General features: G+C 54.2%; 1 protein-coding gene across 1 annotated transcript in view; it reads right to left on the minus strand.

Moving 5' to 3' along the window:
- SLIT3 (slit guidance ligand 3) overlaps window positions 1-17,428 on the minus strand; it is a 586,308-nt gene that overhangs the window by 82,105 nt on the left and 486,775 nt on the right. Inside the window, exons 13-16 of the mRNA XM_012780961.2 lie at window positions 13,341-13,484; window positions 11,858-12,021; window positions 1,758-1,908; window positions 449-523 (exon numbers count right to left, since the gene is read on the minus strand). Coding sequence (XP_012636415.2) covers window positions 449-523; window positions 1,758-1,908; window positions 11,858-12,021; window positions 13,341-13,484 — 534 coding nt within the window. The remainder of the gene's footprint in view (window positions 1-448; window positions 524-1,757; window positions 1,909-11,857; window positions 12,022-13,340; window positions 13,485-17,428) is intronic.

A 17,428-nucleotide genomic window follows, 5' to 3' on the forward strand; every position in this document is an offset into this window, starting at 1 on the left:
CTGGCATTTACTCTCTCCTGTGCCTCGCTGAGCTGGAGGCCTTTGATTCCATCTGAAATTGGGCATTTAAACCATCACCTCACAAAAATTGCCAAATGACATGTACCCCAGATACCCGTGCCCCATTGCTGGTCCCTACCTGAGTCCCTGCCACGGCTCCCTGGGGTAGACGCTGGATGGGGGCTGGGCAGAGGGGACGTGGGTGGGGGCCAGGGTGGTGTGGGGCGCTTGCTCTGCAGAACATCTGACTAAACAGGACCGTTCCCTTTTCGTCTGCGTCCACACGTCCTGCTTCCCAGCAGAGGCTGTGGCGGGGCTCAGGGGGAGCATGATGGGGCTGGAGCAGAGGGTGAGGGGACGCCCATGCCCCTAGTTCCTCTAGTCTGGAACACGCACCCCACACAGCCAGAGAGCAGAGGCTGCGGCCAAGTTCCTGCGGTTGACTTACATTTTCCGCAGGTTGGGCAACTTCTTGAAGATACCCGTGGCTTCTAGAACAGATATCTCGTTGTCGTTCAGTCGCCTGTATGGGAAGCAAGAGGATGAGGTGAGGGGTTAGCTGGGGACAAGGCTCCTCCTTAGTTGTCCTCTACTTGCCATCCCCCAGACTCCCCCCCTTCCTCTGGCTTCAGCTGAGCTGCCACCCGGACCTCACGCTGAGAGAAGGTCCACAGACCTCAGTGTTTGCCCCAGGCATGGCAGGGAGAGGAGGCGTATGTGAATGGGGTGGAAAGAGAGAGAAAATCAGCCTCCTCTTCCTAGAGGAAGCCCCTTTGACTAGGGTGCAGTGGACTTTTTGAATATCTTGCGTGGGCACAAGTATTTTTAGCACTCAATTATCATGGATCTGCCCTCATTTTGTGGGAGTACCAGTGACAACCTAAAACCCCCAAGGTTTCCCCGGGGCCTCCCAATCCTGCAAGCCCCTCAGCTCCTTCTGACCACTTCCCTCTACCAGGGCCAGCTCAGGGCTGCACGCCCGAGATTCACGTGTGCTCAGGGGGAGCGGGAGGGCAGGGAAAGCCATGCCTCGCTGCGTCCTACCGCCACTTGTGAGGTCAGAGAACGGTAATGATAAGGGGGAACACCACCATTCATCCAGGGCTTACTCTGTGTCAGGGCTCACGATGAATTCTGTGTTTGCTTTCTCTTTCTCAATCTTCCCAACCACCCTGGGAGCTAGGCATGATAGCCTCCATTGCACAGCTAGGAAACTGAGTCTTCGATCTGATAAACAACTTGCCCAATGTCAGGAGGACTGGAGGAGACAGGTGTCAGCCCCCAGGCTGTGCCTCACCCTTCACTAGGCTATAAACGCTTTAGCTCTTCCTTTTTTGGATAAACCAACATGTCCCTTTATTGGCATGGCTAATTGGAGGTTCAGATACATTTAATCATTCTAGTTCTTTTCTCACTTTAATACAACTGTTTATTTAGCATACATCTTTCTGGCTATACTGTAAGCCCCATAAGGGCTGGCAGGGACTCTCTGCTTTGCTCATTGTAGAAACCGGTGGGCCCGGCACAGTGGGTGTTCAGAGAACACCGTAGCATGAACGAACGAACTGCCTGCAAACAGGCTGTCCATGGAGGGTGCCTGGGTGTCTGTCCTCAGACCAGTATGTAGAAGACAGGAAATGCACAGGTGACAGAGCCAGGAGGGGGTCACCTCCAGGAGACCCAGCCAGGGCTGGCTCAGAGGGACCAGGTGTGCGTGTGGGGGAGGAGTGGGGAGTTCACACGGGGGCTGGACTTACAGGTCGGTGACATATTCGGGGAGGTGGCTTGGGATTCGGGCCAGCTTCTGGTTGGAGCAGTCCACGACGGTGCCCTCGCAGCGGCACTTCTCGGGGCACACGAGGTCCATGAAGCACTCGCTGCTGAACCTGCTGCGGTAATCCTCGGAGCCTGGGCAGGGCCAAAGAGGGGGCGTCAGCGTCACCCGAGTCCTGAACAGGGCTGGAGGTTGCGGGGGGTACAGGTGGGGAGGCAAGAAGGGCCTGACAAATTGGGCTCTGGGGGTGCTGGGGGGGGGTCCAGTGACAGACACGGCATGGCGTTCACCGTTTGGCCACCTTGCCGGTGCTCTCCCTGGCCCCGGCCTTCGGCCTCCCACTGGGTCTATGTCCCTCATCACTGTCTGTCCTCAGGGAAACCCAGCTCGAGATCTGTGGGCTCTCACACTGCTGTGGGTCACAGATCTTTTTGAGATGAAAAAAAGTTTTCATCATCTTTTTGAGATGATGAAAGTGATGGATATTCTCCTTGCAGAAACGCTCCCAGGCACGTGTGTACAGAATTCAGCCTACGATTTCACGACACCTATCATCCACGGGCCCTGTAAATGTTCATGAAAATCCAGACGACGAGATTTTGATGGGACTTTGATGGGGGCAACTCCAGAGCAGAGCAATAGGTGTGGGAAGGGCTCGCAGACCCAGCTGTCTCCAGGCCCCAGGAGAGAACAGCAGGAGCGAAGGCGGCCAAGCGTGTGGCAATAAATGACCATCCACGCCTGGCTTCGACACTGGGCAAGACAGTCATGAGGGTTGAAGACTCAGGAAACAGGAGCCCACGGCTTTAATGCTTGGGAATTTGACTCGCAGTTTCCTGATATTCCTTTTTTATTTTTTAATAAGAGAAGCCAGATGCTTAAACAATATTGGTAATAAAATTTAAAACACTGTGAAGACAGACAAAATGTATCTTGAGGGTCAGATTTGGCCTCTGTCTTAGCAAGTTCTGTTTAACCACGGGGAAAGGTCTGCTAAAAGTGGGAGCTAAGATTTACTTTTTTGGAATTGAATTTCTCTCGAGGTTGCACAATAATGGTAATAGGACCAGTGATCTGACGTCTCAGAGACGCCCAGGGGTGGGGGTGGGGGCGCTTTAGTGATCAGGAGTGACTCCTGGCACCCAGGCAGACGCCCACGTGGCCGTGGAATCACTCCGGAGGTAATCGGAGCTCTGGTTCTCCCGTGACACCCGGGCTCATCGGTGGGCCGGGTCTCCCCCACGCCCTCGCCCCCAACACTTCACTGGCACACTACTGGGCACGAAGCGAGCACCCGGTCCACACCCGTCCAACACGGGGTGGGGTGTCACCAGCGCCCGAGTGTCCTGTACGTGTTTGGGGCGTGTCTCAGAGAACGGGAGCGCTGCCCTGGTGATCACCCTGGTGACCCTGCGGGGTCAGCAGCGACGCGGGCACCGGCAGGTGGGTTTGTAGCAGCAGAGGGCGCGGGTCTGTCCAGGCCTTGCCACTTACCAGCCTCAGTCTGTCCACATGGAAAATGGGAATCAAACAGCTGCCCCTGTCTCGCAGGGGCTACCGTGAAGATGTGAGTAAGGTCGCGGGGGTGAGCACCTCTGGAAAGGGTCACGGGATGTACGGATGCCTGTGATTCGCTCGGCATCTCGGGGGCCACTAAAACACCAGTGTAGCTGGCGGTAATAGCTGCCTGTCACTGAACATGTATTCTTCCAACTTCAAAGGGGTGATACCATCTAATCCTCACAATCTCTGAAGTTATGATAACTCCACTTTACAGATATGAAAACTGAGTCCCGCAGGGCACCCAGTCGGGGCAGAGGGATGAACCCAGGCAGGCTGCTGCCAGGAACCACGTGATTAAGGCTACACCTTACTGTGGATGTGCTTTCCCCAAACCTTTATCCCAGTCCCTGTAATGACCATAAAGCCAGACTTGGTGGAGGTGGATTGAATTGGATGTTTTCTTGCAGTGGCCCGTGGCGAGGAAGGAAGCAGATCTCTCCCACCCTCTTAGCTGCTCACCCCTCAGATTGTCTCCCTGTGGACGTGCCTGACTGGAAATGAACTTGTTGGGTCCCAGCTACGCTTAAGACAGGGAGTCCAAAGGCTGGTCCTGCCTTCCTTTCCCTCTCTGCTCCCTCCAGCCCCTCCTTCACCTCCTCCTCCACCCTCAGGCTTGAGCGAGCAGAATCTGTGCACGCAGCCCCACAGTTATGCACGTGGTTTCCTGGTCCCACGTATCATGCAAATCTCTGGCCTCGGCTTGTGAGCTACTGCCCGCTGAATAACTCTGACCTGGGCCATTTTCCTCCAGACACATCAGCATGCCGAGTCCTGGGCGAGTTTCACTTTGCAAATGCTGCTGGGTGGCTACCCGCTCCCGTTCCCTACCAGCGGACCTGCCCAGCGAAGGCACGAAGGGGCATTTCGCACATACACGTGGATTCTTTCCTTCAGTCCGTGCGTATAACGGGACCCTTGCAAAGCGGAAGAGCTCTGACTGCTGATGGAAGGCAGAAAGACAGGAGGGGGCACACTCTGCTCTTCAACGCGGTGAGCCCGAAGGCGTGCACCGGCTGGGCTGTGGCTGGGGACAGCCGCCTATTAAGTGCATTTTCGTTTTAATCAAGGTGAGAGCAGTCTGTAGTTAGCAGGAATCGCTCTCGGTAGTATAGTTAGATTATAACTGGCGGACCTCTGCAATGGAGCCACTGACCCATTTTAATGAAATGATTTTGCAATTAGATTTGATGGACTAATGTGTTCTTTCCAATATTTCTCCCCCTGCTGTTTTTGTTATTGCCCTGGTTTGTAATAACGAGGGGGTCGGAATGTGGTATTTTATGCGAGTGGGAGCCAGAAATGTTAATAACGGCGTACGTACATAACCGAAAAAGTTCGTTCCCCAGTTCGAGCCAGCCCGAAATGCCACTGCCATCACTTCATATTTCATTACCGAAACTACCCAGGGTTTCTCGGAGCCATTTGTTATGCCTAATGCTCATAACTACCCAAAAGTATTTTTAACTTTTCCAGAGCTTTAAAAGTCAATTTCAATCTCTATGCATATTTGTCACTGCCAGAAATACTTAGTAGGAGAGGACCAACGGTAATAGGCGGCTGTTGCTTCTCTTTGGGACGAGTTCAGACAGGAGGGACCCTGGAGGATTTGAAGGACCATAAAACTCAGCCCTGGCTGAGACAGGCCTCGGAAGAGTTGATGTCACCTGGCATTTCGCCTGCTCCTGCCCCTGGAGCCCTCCTCCCATCACAGGCAGCCCAGAACAACGACACTCGGGATGTGATCACAGACAGGCTTTAATAGACGGGGTGGGGGTAGGAGGTGCAAATCCACAGCAACACGACTTTATTATAAACCCCTGCCCTGCGGCCACTCCCGAGAGGAACGTATGTCACAGGTGTGTGGTCAGGGCTTGGGGCAGGCAGGGGACCAAAGCTCTCCTTCTTTGGACGGACTTGGCTGGGTTGGGGTCAGAGGCCAACGCCGGGCCCAGGATGGCTGCTGCCATTAGCAGTCTGCATTTTGTGTCATCCTTTGGGCAACCAGTCTGTTGACTGGAAGTCACAAATTCATCATTATCTGATCAGCACGAACCTGCCAACTCCTGTGTCCAGAGCTCCTCTCTCTACTCCCAATACCCCTAAGATGGGTGGGACGGAAGTGAGGGAAGAAGCAGAAAGAGGAACGGGGGGGAATGTGAAGGCCTGTCGGGGCCCGTCAGCTTGGAAAGAACGTGATGTGACCAAGCAAAGGGTCACATGTGATGGAGGGAATCTAGGGGACTTGGGCGGGCACACCGCATCCACTCTGAGCAAGGATGGGCACCAGCCGGCAGTGCCTGGAAAGCACTGTTTCACTGAGAGTCTGGGGACCGGTTGGGCAGGACGCTTCCTAGTGAGCTGTCCCCATCCGAGTCTGTTACCAGAGCTACGCCATCTGCCTCAAAGCAGAGGGACATGCCCACAGCTGGCATCTGGTGCCACCGAGTCACAGCCTGCTGCCGCAGGACCAGGGAGGCCCCACAACCAAAGGCCTGGCCCCCGCAGGCTGGGGCACTCAGAACGCCCCCCTCTGTGAGGCGGGAAAGGGAATTTCTCCAGGCTGAGGATTTGCTCTGTGCAAACGGGATCTTGGAATGTTGATCCTGGCGGGGAACTGCCATTTGAATAGTGCTTTTTCTCTCTCTTGCTCAAGTTATTTGAAAGGGAGTATTAAAAAAAAATTTCAACTCCCTATCAACTCAAGATTTAAAAAATGTTCTAATTCAAGGCCCTGGCACTGTCCAGAGCTGGGAAGGCTGGGTGTTCTAGCAGGAGAGCACAGCCACTGTGGAGTCAGGTGATCCTGGGTGAATCAGTTAACCCTTCTGGGTCTCAATATCCTCATCTGTAAAATGGGACCTAGAATGATGTGAAAATTAAACAAGGTGCTGATGTGAAACAGTTCAGTGTCTGGCCTGTATGACAAGCACCCAACATATGTTAACAAAATTTGGGAGAGGCAAACAGATGCCCCCTTGCCCGGCAGCGGCTGGCTCGGCTCTGAGGGGCAATCTGAGGGAGTGGGGACAGAGAGTCACATCTCGTGGCGGGAGCTCACAGCCCAGCTCCTAGTTCTCAGCCAGGCTGTGGTTCCCACCTCGGCTCTCTCAGGGGGCAGGACACAGACTCCTGGGCAGGAGTCAGCAACACAATCTTCTAGTTTCCCTGGATCTAGGATTTATCATGAAACAAGCACAATAAGAGGCACCAAGATCCCTCTCTTTATTGTCCGAGACGGCAGGCTTCGCGCAGTCCCCCGCCCCGTCCCCCCCAGCACCCCCGTGTTAACTATGCTTTCAAGATCAAGGAGACAGACTGGGCTTTTGGCCTCGTGGGGTTCGGGGACAAAGTTTTCGTGAGAAGTGAGGGTCAGGTTCAGAGGGAGCCTCAGGCCAGGTCCTAAGTCTGGGACTCACGCTAGTTTCATCCATTCTCATGCTCACATTCCTTCCAAATGAAGTGGACACCAGCAAGGGTGGTGGGGCTCACAAGAGGTATGGAGTCCCCTCTGGGTCAGCTACCACTGGGGGAAAGGGCCTTGGGCTGGGACCCTCCCATGCAACAAGGGGGACACGACTTGGGGAGGCTTGTTCCCTTCCAACGGAAGAAGATGCACAGATCTGCTGAGCTCGGAGCTAGCTGTTACTCCTTGTCTGGCATCCGGGCTAGAACTGGGGGAGGGCAGCTCCATTTTGGGTAGGAGAAGTGGATGCAGATCTTAGCTCGGCCCCAGCGTGCTTCTCCACACCCATTTCACCCTCCTCTGAGTCCTTCGCGGCTCCCACCCTCCTGCCCTTGGCGAGTCGAGACTGGGAGAGGCGGGGCCGGCAGGTGCTGGGCTGCGGTGCTCCAGAGCAGAGGAGAGGTGTCCAGCGGTGGCGGCGGTGGCGGGCCATGCTGCAGGAGAGCGCGGTGCTTTCCGCGGTGCTTGACAGAACCATGTTCCGTTTCCATCGTTCCACCACATGGTTAGATCAAGCACAAAGGAAAGCCCCGCGGCGACCGGTCAGAGTCAAGGTCAGGAAGCAGCGTCAGAGAGAGGACAGGCGCGCTCAGAGGAAGCAGCGTGGAGAAGCGGAAACCGGAGCAGGCCCCCGCTGAGCGTGATTAGTACCAGGAGTGGGGTTCCACTGGAACGCTTCCGAAGACAGGAGCCCCCTGCCCTCGCGCCCCGCCCCAGGGGAGACACAGGAGGAGGGGAGGAGAACAGGTGGGAGACCATCAGACACCCATACTCAGGAGCGTCAGGACAGAAGGGATCCTTCCCGAGGGAATGCAAGGACACTCAGATGTCTGCGGTCACATCTCAGGCCTGAACTGAGCCTCCAAACTCCATCCAGTCACACCAGTGGGTCTGACAAGACATCAAACTCAGCAAAGCATCGTCTGCTGCTTTGCGGTGTAGGGCCAGCCCCCACGGCCGAGTGGTTCCCTCAGAGTCCATTCCTCTCTGCCCTTAAACAGAGACAGTCCCCAGTCCCCAGGGGTCTAGCAAAGCTGCGATGCTCTTTTTGGAAAAAAGCCCCCTTGTGACATTTCATCATTCAGGCGTCTCCTCAATCTCTATCAGGGTCCCCAGAAACCCTCTGGCTCTCGTTCACCCCAGATCATTTAAGGTGGAGGAGAGGAGGAGTGTGGTGTCAAAGGAAAATACATCTCCCTAGCCAGAGAAAGAGAAGCTCAGCCAAAAGGGCCTCGGGCGTGGGGCTGGGAGCCACGACTTTTGCAGAGATGGTGGCCAGCGCCTCTCAGTGAGTGGCCTTTTTCAGACTGAAGGAAGGAAGGAAGGGGAAGGCAAGTGATTCATGCGAGGGGAAGAAACATAATTTTAGGGTCTTTCTTGATTTCCTGATCTCTTCCTCGGCTGGGAATCATGGGAGTGGGTGGGACTGATTGATAACCACTGTCTGGGATGCCAAAGGCCCAGGGGAGGGTGAGGGTGCCCTGTTTTTATAGTCCCAGTTGTGACAGATCGGAGCGGTTTTCATGCACCTGCTGACTTGGGACTTCCTCCCACGTGGCAGCGAGCTGCAGAGGTGTGCACCTCGAAGAGACTACAGCCAGGGCCAGGTGACTGAGACCCTCCCCGCCTGACCTCTGACATGAGGGCCAGGGTCACCATTCCTCCACAATGTGTTTTTGGGACTGAGTCCGTTGACAAGATGGTCTCAGCATCTTGACAGTGCTCAGGCTGCCTGCAGCGGTGGCCCGGTTGGGAAGAGCTGGGCCACAGCGCTGGGGCTGGTGTCTCCTGGCCCCTCAGCCCTCGCATGAGAGCCAGCCACGTCATCTGCACTCAGCTCCACTTTGACACCCAGACACGCGGGGCTCTGTGAACGCTCTGGTTCTGGGACTTGGTATTTGAGTCCGATCAGCACCTCAGTACACAGCAGGGGGAATTTGTCCCTCTCCCATGACACCCTCCTCTGGCCCGCCAAGCCCCAAGCTGTCATTTTCCTTATCCTTGCTTTCCTTCTACAAAAGGAAACGGAGGGACCAGGCAGGGGTGGGGGACAGGGGACAGATTATCAAGAATCTTCACAGTATGTCAGAAGTCCTGGGTTTCGGATGTTGCCCTGAAAATAATACCTATGCCTTAGATAAGACTTCTCTGCTGTGCGGGCCCCCAGTTTCTTTATCTCCAGAGGAAGCTGGGTGACCTCTGAGGCCCCCCAAATTCTGTAATTCCCTGAGCGCTGTCTTGCTGTCTGCCATCTTTGGACACATTGCATCACCACCCTCTGGGCTCTCCAACAAGAGCGTTTCTTCTCTCACAAAGCGGGGAGGCACGAGGGGAGGCAGACAGCTCCCCGCAACTGCCACGTGCTCCCCAGGGACCGGCCTGGGGAGCCCAGGCAGCCAGATGGCACCTTTTCAGGAGGACTCCAGCTGATGGTCAGATTTCCCCAGTGGGCAGCATCCAGCCCTAAACTGATCTGCTGCCCGGGGCGGCGGAGGCGGCTGAGGGAGGGCGGCAGACACCAGGCAGCTGGGGCGGCAGACGCCCTGCCTAAGCAGCGGCTTTGCGCGTTGCTGCAGCAGCGCTCAAATTGGCTCCTAATTACATCAGCTGCCTTTTCAATGGGGGCGCTTTTAGGGGAAAGTAAAATGCAGAGTTATTATCTGTCAAATCCAGTCTGTGTCACCTGCCCCCCTTCTCTCTTCTGGAGCTTCCTGGAAGCACACAGCTTTAGATCTGTGGTTCTGGTATCGCCCCAAGGCCAAGGCAGGCCTGGGCCCTGGCGTCTCTCAAAGCCAAGGCCTTTGAGCTCGGCAGCAGCTCTCTCAGCCACACAGAACAGAAGCATGGCGAGTGCTCCCTGCCAGGCTCAGCACAGCTCCAAACGTCTCTTCCTTTATAGGGATAATCTTTCCGCTCAGTATTATTATTAAAGTTCTTTAGACAGGGTCAATCCAAGAACCTGGCCCCTTCCCCCGTCTGTGTTTTTAATTTCCAGCCACTCCTACTCCACATAAAAGCAGCCAGGATCCTGCAAATGCAGAGGTAGGTGTGTAGACAGGTAGGTAGGTAGTGGCAGAGCCAGAGTTAGAACTAAGTTCTATTGTTTCCTAGGTCCTCTTTAGATTTCCTCTTTCTCCTATTTAGTTCTTTCTACACTGCCAGCCCTGATCCCAGCCCACAGCCATTCCCAGGCAACCACCCAGATTGTATTCCCAGGAGATGCCGGTCCTTGGGGCCCAGGCTGACTCCATCTCTGCTCTGCGGTCCAGGGCCTTGGCACAACCTGGGGTGCAAGATATTGACAGGACACTTACAAGACCCAAGGATGGGGGCTGGCAGGCGTATCCTGCCTGCCCCCCTCTGACTCTCACTGCCCCTCTTCTTGGGCACCACGGCTCGGCAGAGCGAATTAACTCAGCCCTGGCCAAACAGCAGTAGGAAGGGGGGAACAAGGCTGGCATCAGACACGGGGAAAGGCCCTGGGAAAGGACGGTTGTGTCTCAGGTGACAGGTCTGGGCTGGGAGGAGATTTTCTTCCCAGAGATGCTGCCAGGCCCAGAAAGGAACCTAAGGAAACAGTGGAGGGGGTGGGGCCATGTGATCTGGGAGCAAAGTCGTTCAAACAGGTACGACTCCTTCCCAAATATTCCTTCTCTCCTAGATGTGGCGTGGTATGGAGGAGTAAGCTGGGCCTAGGGTCCAGTCCTACCTCCACTGTCTGCTAGCCTGTGACCCCAGAGTGCCCCTTCACCTCTGAGCCCCCGGCCTCCTCTGCTGTAGCTCGGGGACCTCTCCTGCCCAGCTCACAGGACTACTAGAAGGAGCAAATCAGACTAGAAGTGCCCAGCACAGCGCTCATCACAAGTGCAAAATTGCTCTCATAATTGACATCCCTATTCTGGGGAAGGCAAATTGGCACCAACTCCCCATAGTGCCACAAAGTCCCTGTGTTATTGCCAAGCTCTCTTGAGGGATTTGCTTCTGTTAAAAAAAAAATGAAGTATCTCAAGTTTATCATTCTAGAGACACAGACTAAAGAGTCTGACCTAAAGGACAAGAACACATTGCAGGAAGAAACCTGTCCACCGGCCCTCTCCCGGTGACCGTCCCACGGGCTGGCACTGTCCCTGGGAAAACTCGCTTGCAGCACAGGCTCTGGGGCAGGGGCAGAAGACCTGTTGTTGCTGACACACAGATTGTGAGGTTGGCCCCAACCCGTCTCAGCACTTCATGCTATCAATCTCTCGCCACTGGGAACACAATGCGGCTTGATGATTTCTTCCAGTAGAAAAGGACACAAATGACGGTCATTTTTAACTGCCTGCTCATCTAGCTATCGGGTCAAGGAGGGCTACTTCTCGTTCCAAGATGGGCTGAGCATTCCCCTGCCGTTCACCCACATGTCCTTCCTGGGTGCAGGGGGGTGGGGAGGAAGGTTCTAGGCAGAGCTTGGGCACAGGAAAACAAGGCTTTGTTTCTGCTCTGGCACAGCTCTCACTGTTCTCTCCACGCCCAGAACGTAGCTGTCTGGGGCGGCAGAGGTGGCTGGCAAAAGTGTTTTTCGTGAACATGTGAAACCCATAATACACAGTGATTGATCGTCTTTGCCACATCCTAGTGGGGAGGTCCCCAGGATCACATACCATCTGCACCCCGGCCTGGGCTATATTTACTTCCCTATCTGTTCTCTCTGGAGTATGTTTTAGAAACTTAAAAAAAATAAATCTTAGCTCTAAAGAGCACATGTGCAAAAGCCGCCCCCCCTTCACCCTGCTTCTACCTCGCTCTGAGACACACTGCCGCCTGGGTTCCCTGTCCCCTGCAACCGCCGCCCCTCCCCCATGCCTTTATTTTGTGTGTGTGTGTGTGTGTGTGTGTGTTTGTGTTTTATTTTAAATCCATCAGGTAATTGGTTTTGTGCAGGGCTAACTGCATTTCCCCAATTTAATTTGCAGGAGCCATTACAGTGCTCGCTGTCCTCCAGATTGGATTACCGGCCTCTCCGAGGCTGCTGTATTCCGAGCCACAAAGCGGGCCCGGCCTGGTAACCTGATTACCTGAGCAGCGGAACTTCTTGCTCTTGATCTGGCTGATGCGCTTGTTGGCGAGCCGGCGCGGGCTGCTGCAGCGGGCCCCGCTTGTCTCGATGGGGTTGTCCTGGAGGTAGTCCGCCAGCCACTTCAAGTGGCAGTCGCACACAAACGGGTTTTGGGCTAAGTGGCTGCGAGAGGGATGGGACTGTTAATCAGGAGTGACCCACGGTGCCTCGCTCCACCACCACCCTTCCTGGTGCTGCTGGGTCCTGGCGACCCGTTGCCGGGTCCCCCCTCCCCTCCCCCCATCGCCCCAGGGGGCCTGGCGGGCCCTGCTTTCAGACAGGACTCCAGGAGAGGGCCTGAGGCCTGCTGTCTGCAAAAGACAGTCACAGATGCAGCTGGCATCTGGTCTGGAGAATCTGTCTCCCAGCCCTTCCCACGTAGGGCAGCATCCACCACCCACTGCCTCTCCTCTCGCCCACGCCAATTCTGACGGGCCAAGCAAGGCGCGGGCTTCGAGTTTGCACTTCGGGTAGAATGCATTTTATTTCTCCAAGCTCAGTGACACCAGGCACATAAAGCAGCTGGCACGGCGCCTGGCATATGGTGGGTGTTCCATATATAGCAGTGGCATTGTTGCAATTAGCCTCGTCATCATGAGAGCACCGTGGGCCTCCCTGGCTGAGTAAGAAACACTCCGCAGAGCACCGAACACGGGGCTTGGCACGTGGTGGGTGCTCACTACACAGCAGCTGCTCTGACTGCCTACCAGTTCCTGTCTCTGGCTACAGGGGCAGTAAGTGCCAGGTGACTTGCAGGGTCTCCAGAAGCCCCCAGGCTCATGGCAGGCCTGGGGCTGGGATCTAAGCCTAAGGCTGGAACCATCAGAAATTGGGCTGAGATCTGTACTCAGATGTCATATATTTAACTGAAATATTTATGAACATCTGCAGTGCTTGGAAGTGAGGAAATACATCCCAGGGAGAGAGATGAAATATTCCGAGTGCCCGTATCAGAGGCTGGGTTTTGCACGCTGGAGGGGGGATTTTGGATCGGCAGGAATGGGGCATCAGCAGAGACGGAGCTGCTCGGAATACAGTGGCCACGGTGGTTACGAGTGTGGCTCAGGAGTGCCTCTGTCTGGATTCAAATCCTGCTCCTTACTAGCTGTGTGACCTTGAGTAAGTTACCTAACCTTTCTGTGCCTTGGTTGCCTCATATATAAACTGGGGATAATAACAGCTTCTACCAAATAGGGTTGTTGTTGAGCTTAAGGGTTTTATTAAACAGACAGGGCAAGCACTCTGCACAGTGTCGAGCACTGTGCAAGCGCTCAGTGCAGGTAAGCTATTACTATTTTTATTATTCTAGCCTCACTGCAGGCTCTAGAACGCCTCCTGGATGCCCTCCTTCTGCCTTTATTTGGGCGCTGTCCCTGATGGGGTCTCCGTTTGGGGTCTCCAGCTGCCCTGGCACCCGCTGGGACTCCGGGCAGCATACTCACAGAGTCTGGATGGACTGCAGAGGGGCAAAGAGCCCCTTGCTGATGGTCTGCAGCTTGTTGTCATACAGGGAGAGCAAGGTGAGGTCCTGCAGGTCCTGAAAGGTGTTCACCCGCAGGCAGTTGATCTTGTTGGCATTGAGGAGGCTGCAAGCAGAGGAGAGGCGGGTGACTCGCTCATCCTGGTGCTGACCCGCTGACCCACGGGGTGAGGGCTGCACCTGCAGGGGACGGGCTGCAATGCTCCTGTCACTCATCCCTGCAGCCCTGAGCTCTTGCCATGGAACACAAAAGAGAGGGGGCTGCACTCCTGTGGCTACTGAAACTCCAAACGTAGCTGGGCACTCGCACACACAGTCACCATGACACTGCACCACACACCGACATCACCCTTGCACCCACGACCTTGAAGGAAGACCTGAAATGGGCCACCCCATGTGCTTCACTGTCTGCTTTCGAATTCAGAGCTTTCAGGAACTGAAAAGGAAAAACAATCATCTGGCATCACGGTTTGAAAGCTCTGGTTGATTGACTAGGGGCCATTTGATTCAGAAAATTCCTCGGCGTTCTTTTGCACCACTGATCTCGTTGGAAATCTGATGAAAGTTACAGGTCATCCTCCGGGGAAAAAGGCATCCGTGTGTGTGCACACGTGTGATTTGACCTCTGCCCTTTCCCCAACCTCATCCTAACCCCACTTCCCCAGTCACTCCCCTTCAGTCTCACCACTGCTTTTTCGTTCCTCAAACGCACCGTGAGTGCCTCTGCCCAGGTCCTCTGAGCACCCCCCTCACCCTATTCCAGCAAGGCCGGCTGTTCCCCCACTGCACGCCACCTCCTCGGAGAGGCCCACCCTGACTGCCTCATCGACAGGCCCTGTTGTCGCCTCTCACACCCCTGCTGTCTCCCTGCTGCCACTCATCTCAATTTGCAATCTTAGGATATTTGTTTAGCATTTGCTTTTGGCACGAGACTAAAAGCTCCATCACGGCATAAATGACAACTATTTGTTTTTTCTCTGTTTATTCTTAGTGCTTATTCCTTATGAAGACCCAACTCCACATGGGTCTCCTCTAAGGTGACGCCAATCCCTTCCTGCCCACAAGGCACCCATTCTGCTGTATTTTTAGCTCTCCAGACCCTCCCCCACCCCTCCCCCCAAAAAAGCGTCACAGGAAGCTGCCCTCTGGTCTAGCAGAGAGGAACGCTGTAAGGGTTGCAGAGGCTTTTCCAGGTCGGGCAAGTCAAGCCAACTTAGGTCCTAAGAATTTCCTTTGCTGATCTTAGACTGACCAGTTGTGCTCCTGATTTTGAAACCGGTGCAAAATCATTTCTTACCCCCTCCTTCAATGAAAGTGGGATGAAGGAGGAACTAAACCAACCAGCACAGATGCTGAATTAAAAATGTTTATGCTCAAGCCTGGCTCAGAGCTTCCCTGGTGGGGAACGACCCCCGCCACGTGTGACCGCCTGGCTCAGCTCGGGAGTCTCTCGACACCGGGATGCGGGGGGACCAGCTGGCAACAGTGGGGCTGCCCGTGGCGCTGGATCATCCGTGCCACCTCTCCCTTGCTGCAGTCCCCCGTGCCCCCCGTGTGCAGGCAGGCAGCTGTAGCAGTGACAAGTGGAAGAAGAACTGCCTGTTTAATCTGGCTAATAACGGGCAAGGTCCCAAGGGTTCACACAGATGTCCTCCTGCCACACACAGAGAAAAAGCTCACGCTGCTAGAATACGTCCGACGCTTTCCAGAGTGCCTTCCTGACATCCCATTATTCTCATAATAATCTGGGCAGATGGGCAGAGCCAGCCTCACACGTTACAGGTGAGGAAACTGAGGCTGGGCGTGGCGGGCTTGTTCAAGGGCACACACACATTTCCAGGACGCTTGCTGGAAATGGTTAGGATAATTCAGGTCTCTAGAGGACTGTTTCTTCTTTGTGAATGTCTTATCTACCCCGCCCACCTGCCTATCCTCTTTGCAACATTTCCCCCAAGAATTTCCCCTGCTTTGTGTATTAAATCACAGTCAAGGTCAGTCTATTTGGGTGGGGGGGAGTAGGGGGGCATTCAAAGAAATATATCATGGAGCTGAGAAACTGGGAGAAAAGTTAGAGGACCCCGCAGGGCCAAGCGAAACACACACACGCACACACACGCACACACATACACACACAGAGGTTTGGGTTCGTCTACCAAAAAAAAACGTGCATGATAAATGATTTGTTCCAAACCTTGATATTCAGGGCCTTCTGAATGTAGCATCTCACTAGGAAATGTTGAATTATTCAGTACAGACCAGGTCAGAGGTACCTGTCTGATGGTCTGAGGATAGAACCTCCTTACGACATACTGCAACATGCCACATGCAAATCTGTTCATTCAGCCCTTCCTGTGTTTTAAATTTCATATATCCCTCCCCCTAGATTTTTCTCTTAAAAAACACAATTCTGACACTTGGGCAACAGTGGGTCCACCGAGGCAGCCATGCGGTGGCTTCCCTCGTTAGATAGGACTTAGGCTCTCTGTTTGCCACAGTCCTCACTACTCCCTACTAAGCACCCTTCATACGTTTATTTGACCTTCCCTGCCAGAGTAGGCATTTAGATTTGAGACCCCAGTGCAGATTTGTGAGCCCAGTTGTAGTGCTCGGTTCTGGGGAGTGTTAGACACCGGACAAGGAGGATGGCCATGGGGAGAGAGAATGTTGGCCTGCCTTGAAAGGACTTCCAAACTGAGTGCCACCTTGGCAACCCTCCTCACTCATCAGACCCAGCCAAGCTCCTGTTTCTTATCCAGATCCTTCTTTGTTTCCTACTGCTCCTAGATCTCTCAGCATGGGATGTTGTTTCAAAGACATAAGGCATCAAAACAACCCAGGCTGGCAGAATTTCTAGGCAAAGATAGCTCAAGGTACAGAGCTTGTAAAGCTTGGAGCCAAAGAAGATGCGAAAGGGCAGAGCCTCCTGGTCACTCATTCTCTCCCAGGATGCTTGGCCCCCTCGGGCGAGACGTGTAGGTGCAGGAAGCGATAAAATTAAGCTGCTTATCCAGAATTAGATGCCGAGGACAGCCTCACTGATTGCCAGCATCAGCAAGATCTAACAGCCTGTCCCTCTGCCCTCTCTCCTTGGGGAGGAAGGTTGGCAGCTACTCGCTCAGCCTGGCTTCCATGAAAGGAGCTCTGAGCTGTCTGGTACGTGGACAAGAGTTGGAAGAGAATTTAAAAAGCGCTGTATTGTGGAGCACACAGGGAATAAACAACTATATGAGATGGGACTCAGCAATTCTATAAGAAGTCCTGAACACAGACCTCCCTCTTTCACCAGAGGGACCGATTCGCTCTCTTTGTAGCAGAGACTCTAGGATGCTTGATGTGTCTTGGTGCACCCCCTTTGAGGAGCTGTGGGGTAACTGCTGTGTGAGATGATGATAAGAATGCAGCATCCGCTCTGGAGATGACATCTTTGTGTGTAGGCCTGTGCCAAGCATTTTACAAAGCACTTTCCATGCATTATCTTGTGCGCTGTGATTATCTTCATTATTCCGATGAGGAAACTGAGGTTCGGAGGTGTGATGACTTGACCAAGGTCCCCCGGCAGTAAGTGAAGCTCCAGCTCTTATCCATTACGCAAAATCCATGGTCTCTTTTCCATGTTTGCTCTCTGGGGAGTGGCCATTTTTGCTGGCCTTAGGATGTACCTGAGCTTACTTTAGGTAGACAAAGGTCTGGCTGGGTCTGGAAGACCTTGGTTTGCCTCTTGGGAGTGTGGAGCATCAGAAGTCCTGCTGACTCTTGGGAAGGAGTCTCAGCTTGGGATGCTCACCAAACTTTATGCTGGTACAAGCTGACAGCTCCTTTCCTGCGTAGCTTGTACCTACCTATACAAGGCAGGGCTTCTACCTTCAGAGATCGATGACTATTAAATACTGATGTGGGAGCTGGTATGCTTGGCTCTGTGCTCGCCTCCCCTGAATTTTTACTGTATTCTGGGCAGGCCAGAAGACAATGATGAGACAGAGGCAATAGCAATAGCACAAAAGGTGGGATGTTCCAGGTTGCCTCATCCAAGAGGCTGCCTGGTCCTCAAAC

Source organism: Microcebus murinus, chromosome 21 (genome assembly GCF_040939455.1).
Source record: "Microcebus murinus isolate Inina chromosome 21, M.murinus_Inina_mat1.0, whole genome shotgun sequence".
In the NCBI taxonomy this organism is placed as follows: Eukaryota; Metazoa; Chordata; class Mammalia; order Primates; family Cheirogaleidae; genus Microcebus; species Microcebus murinus.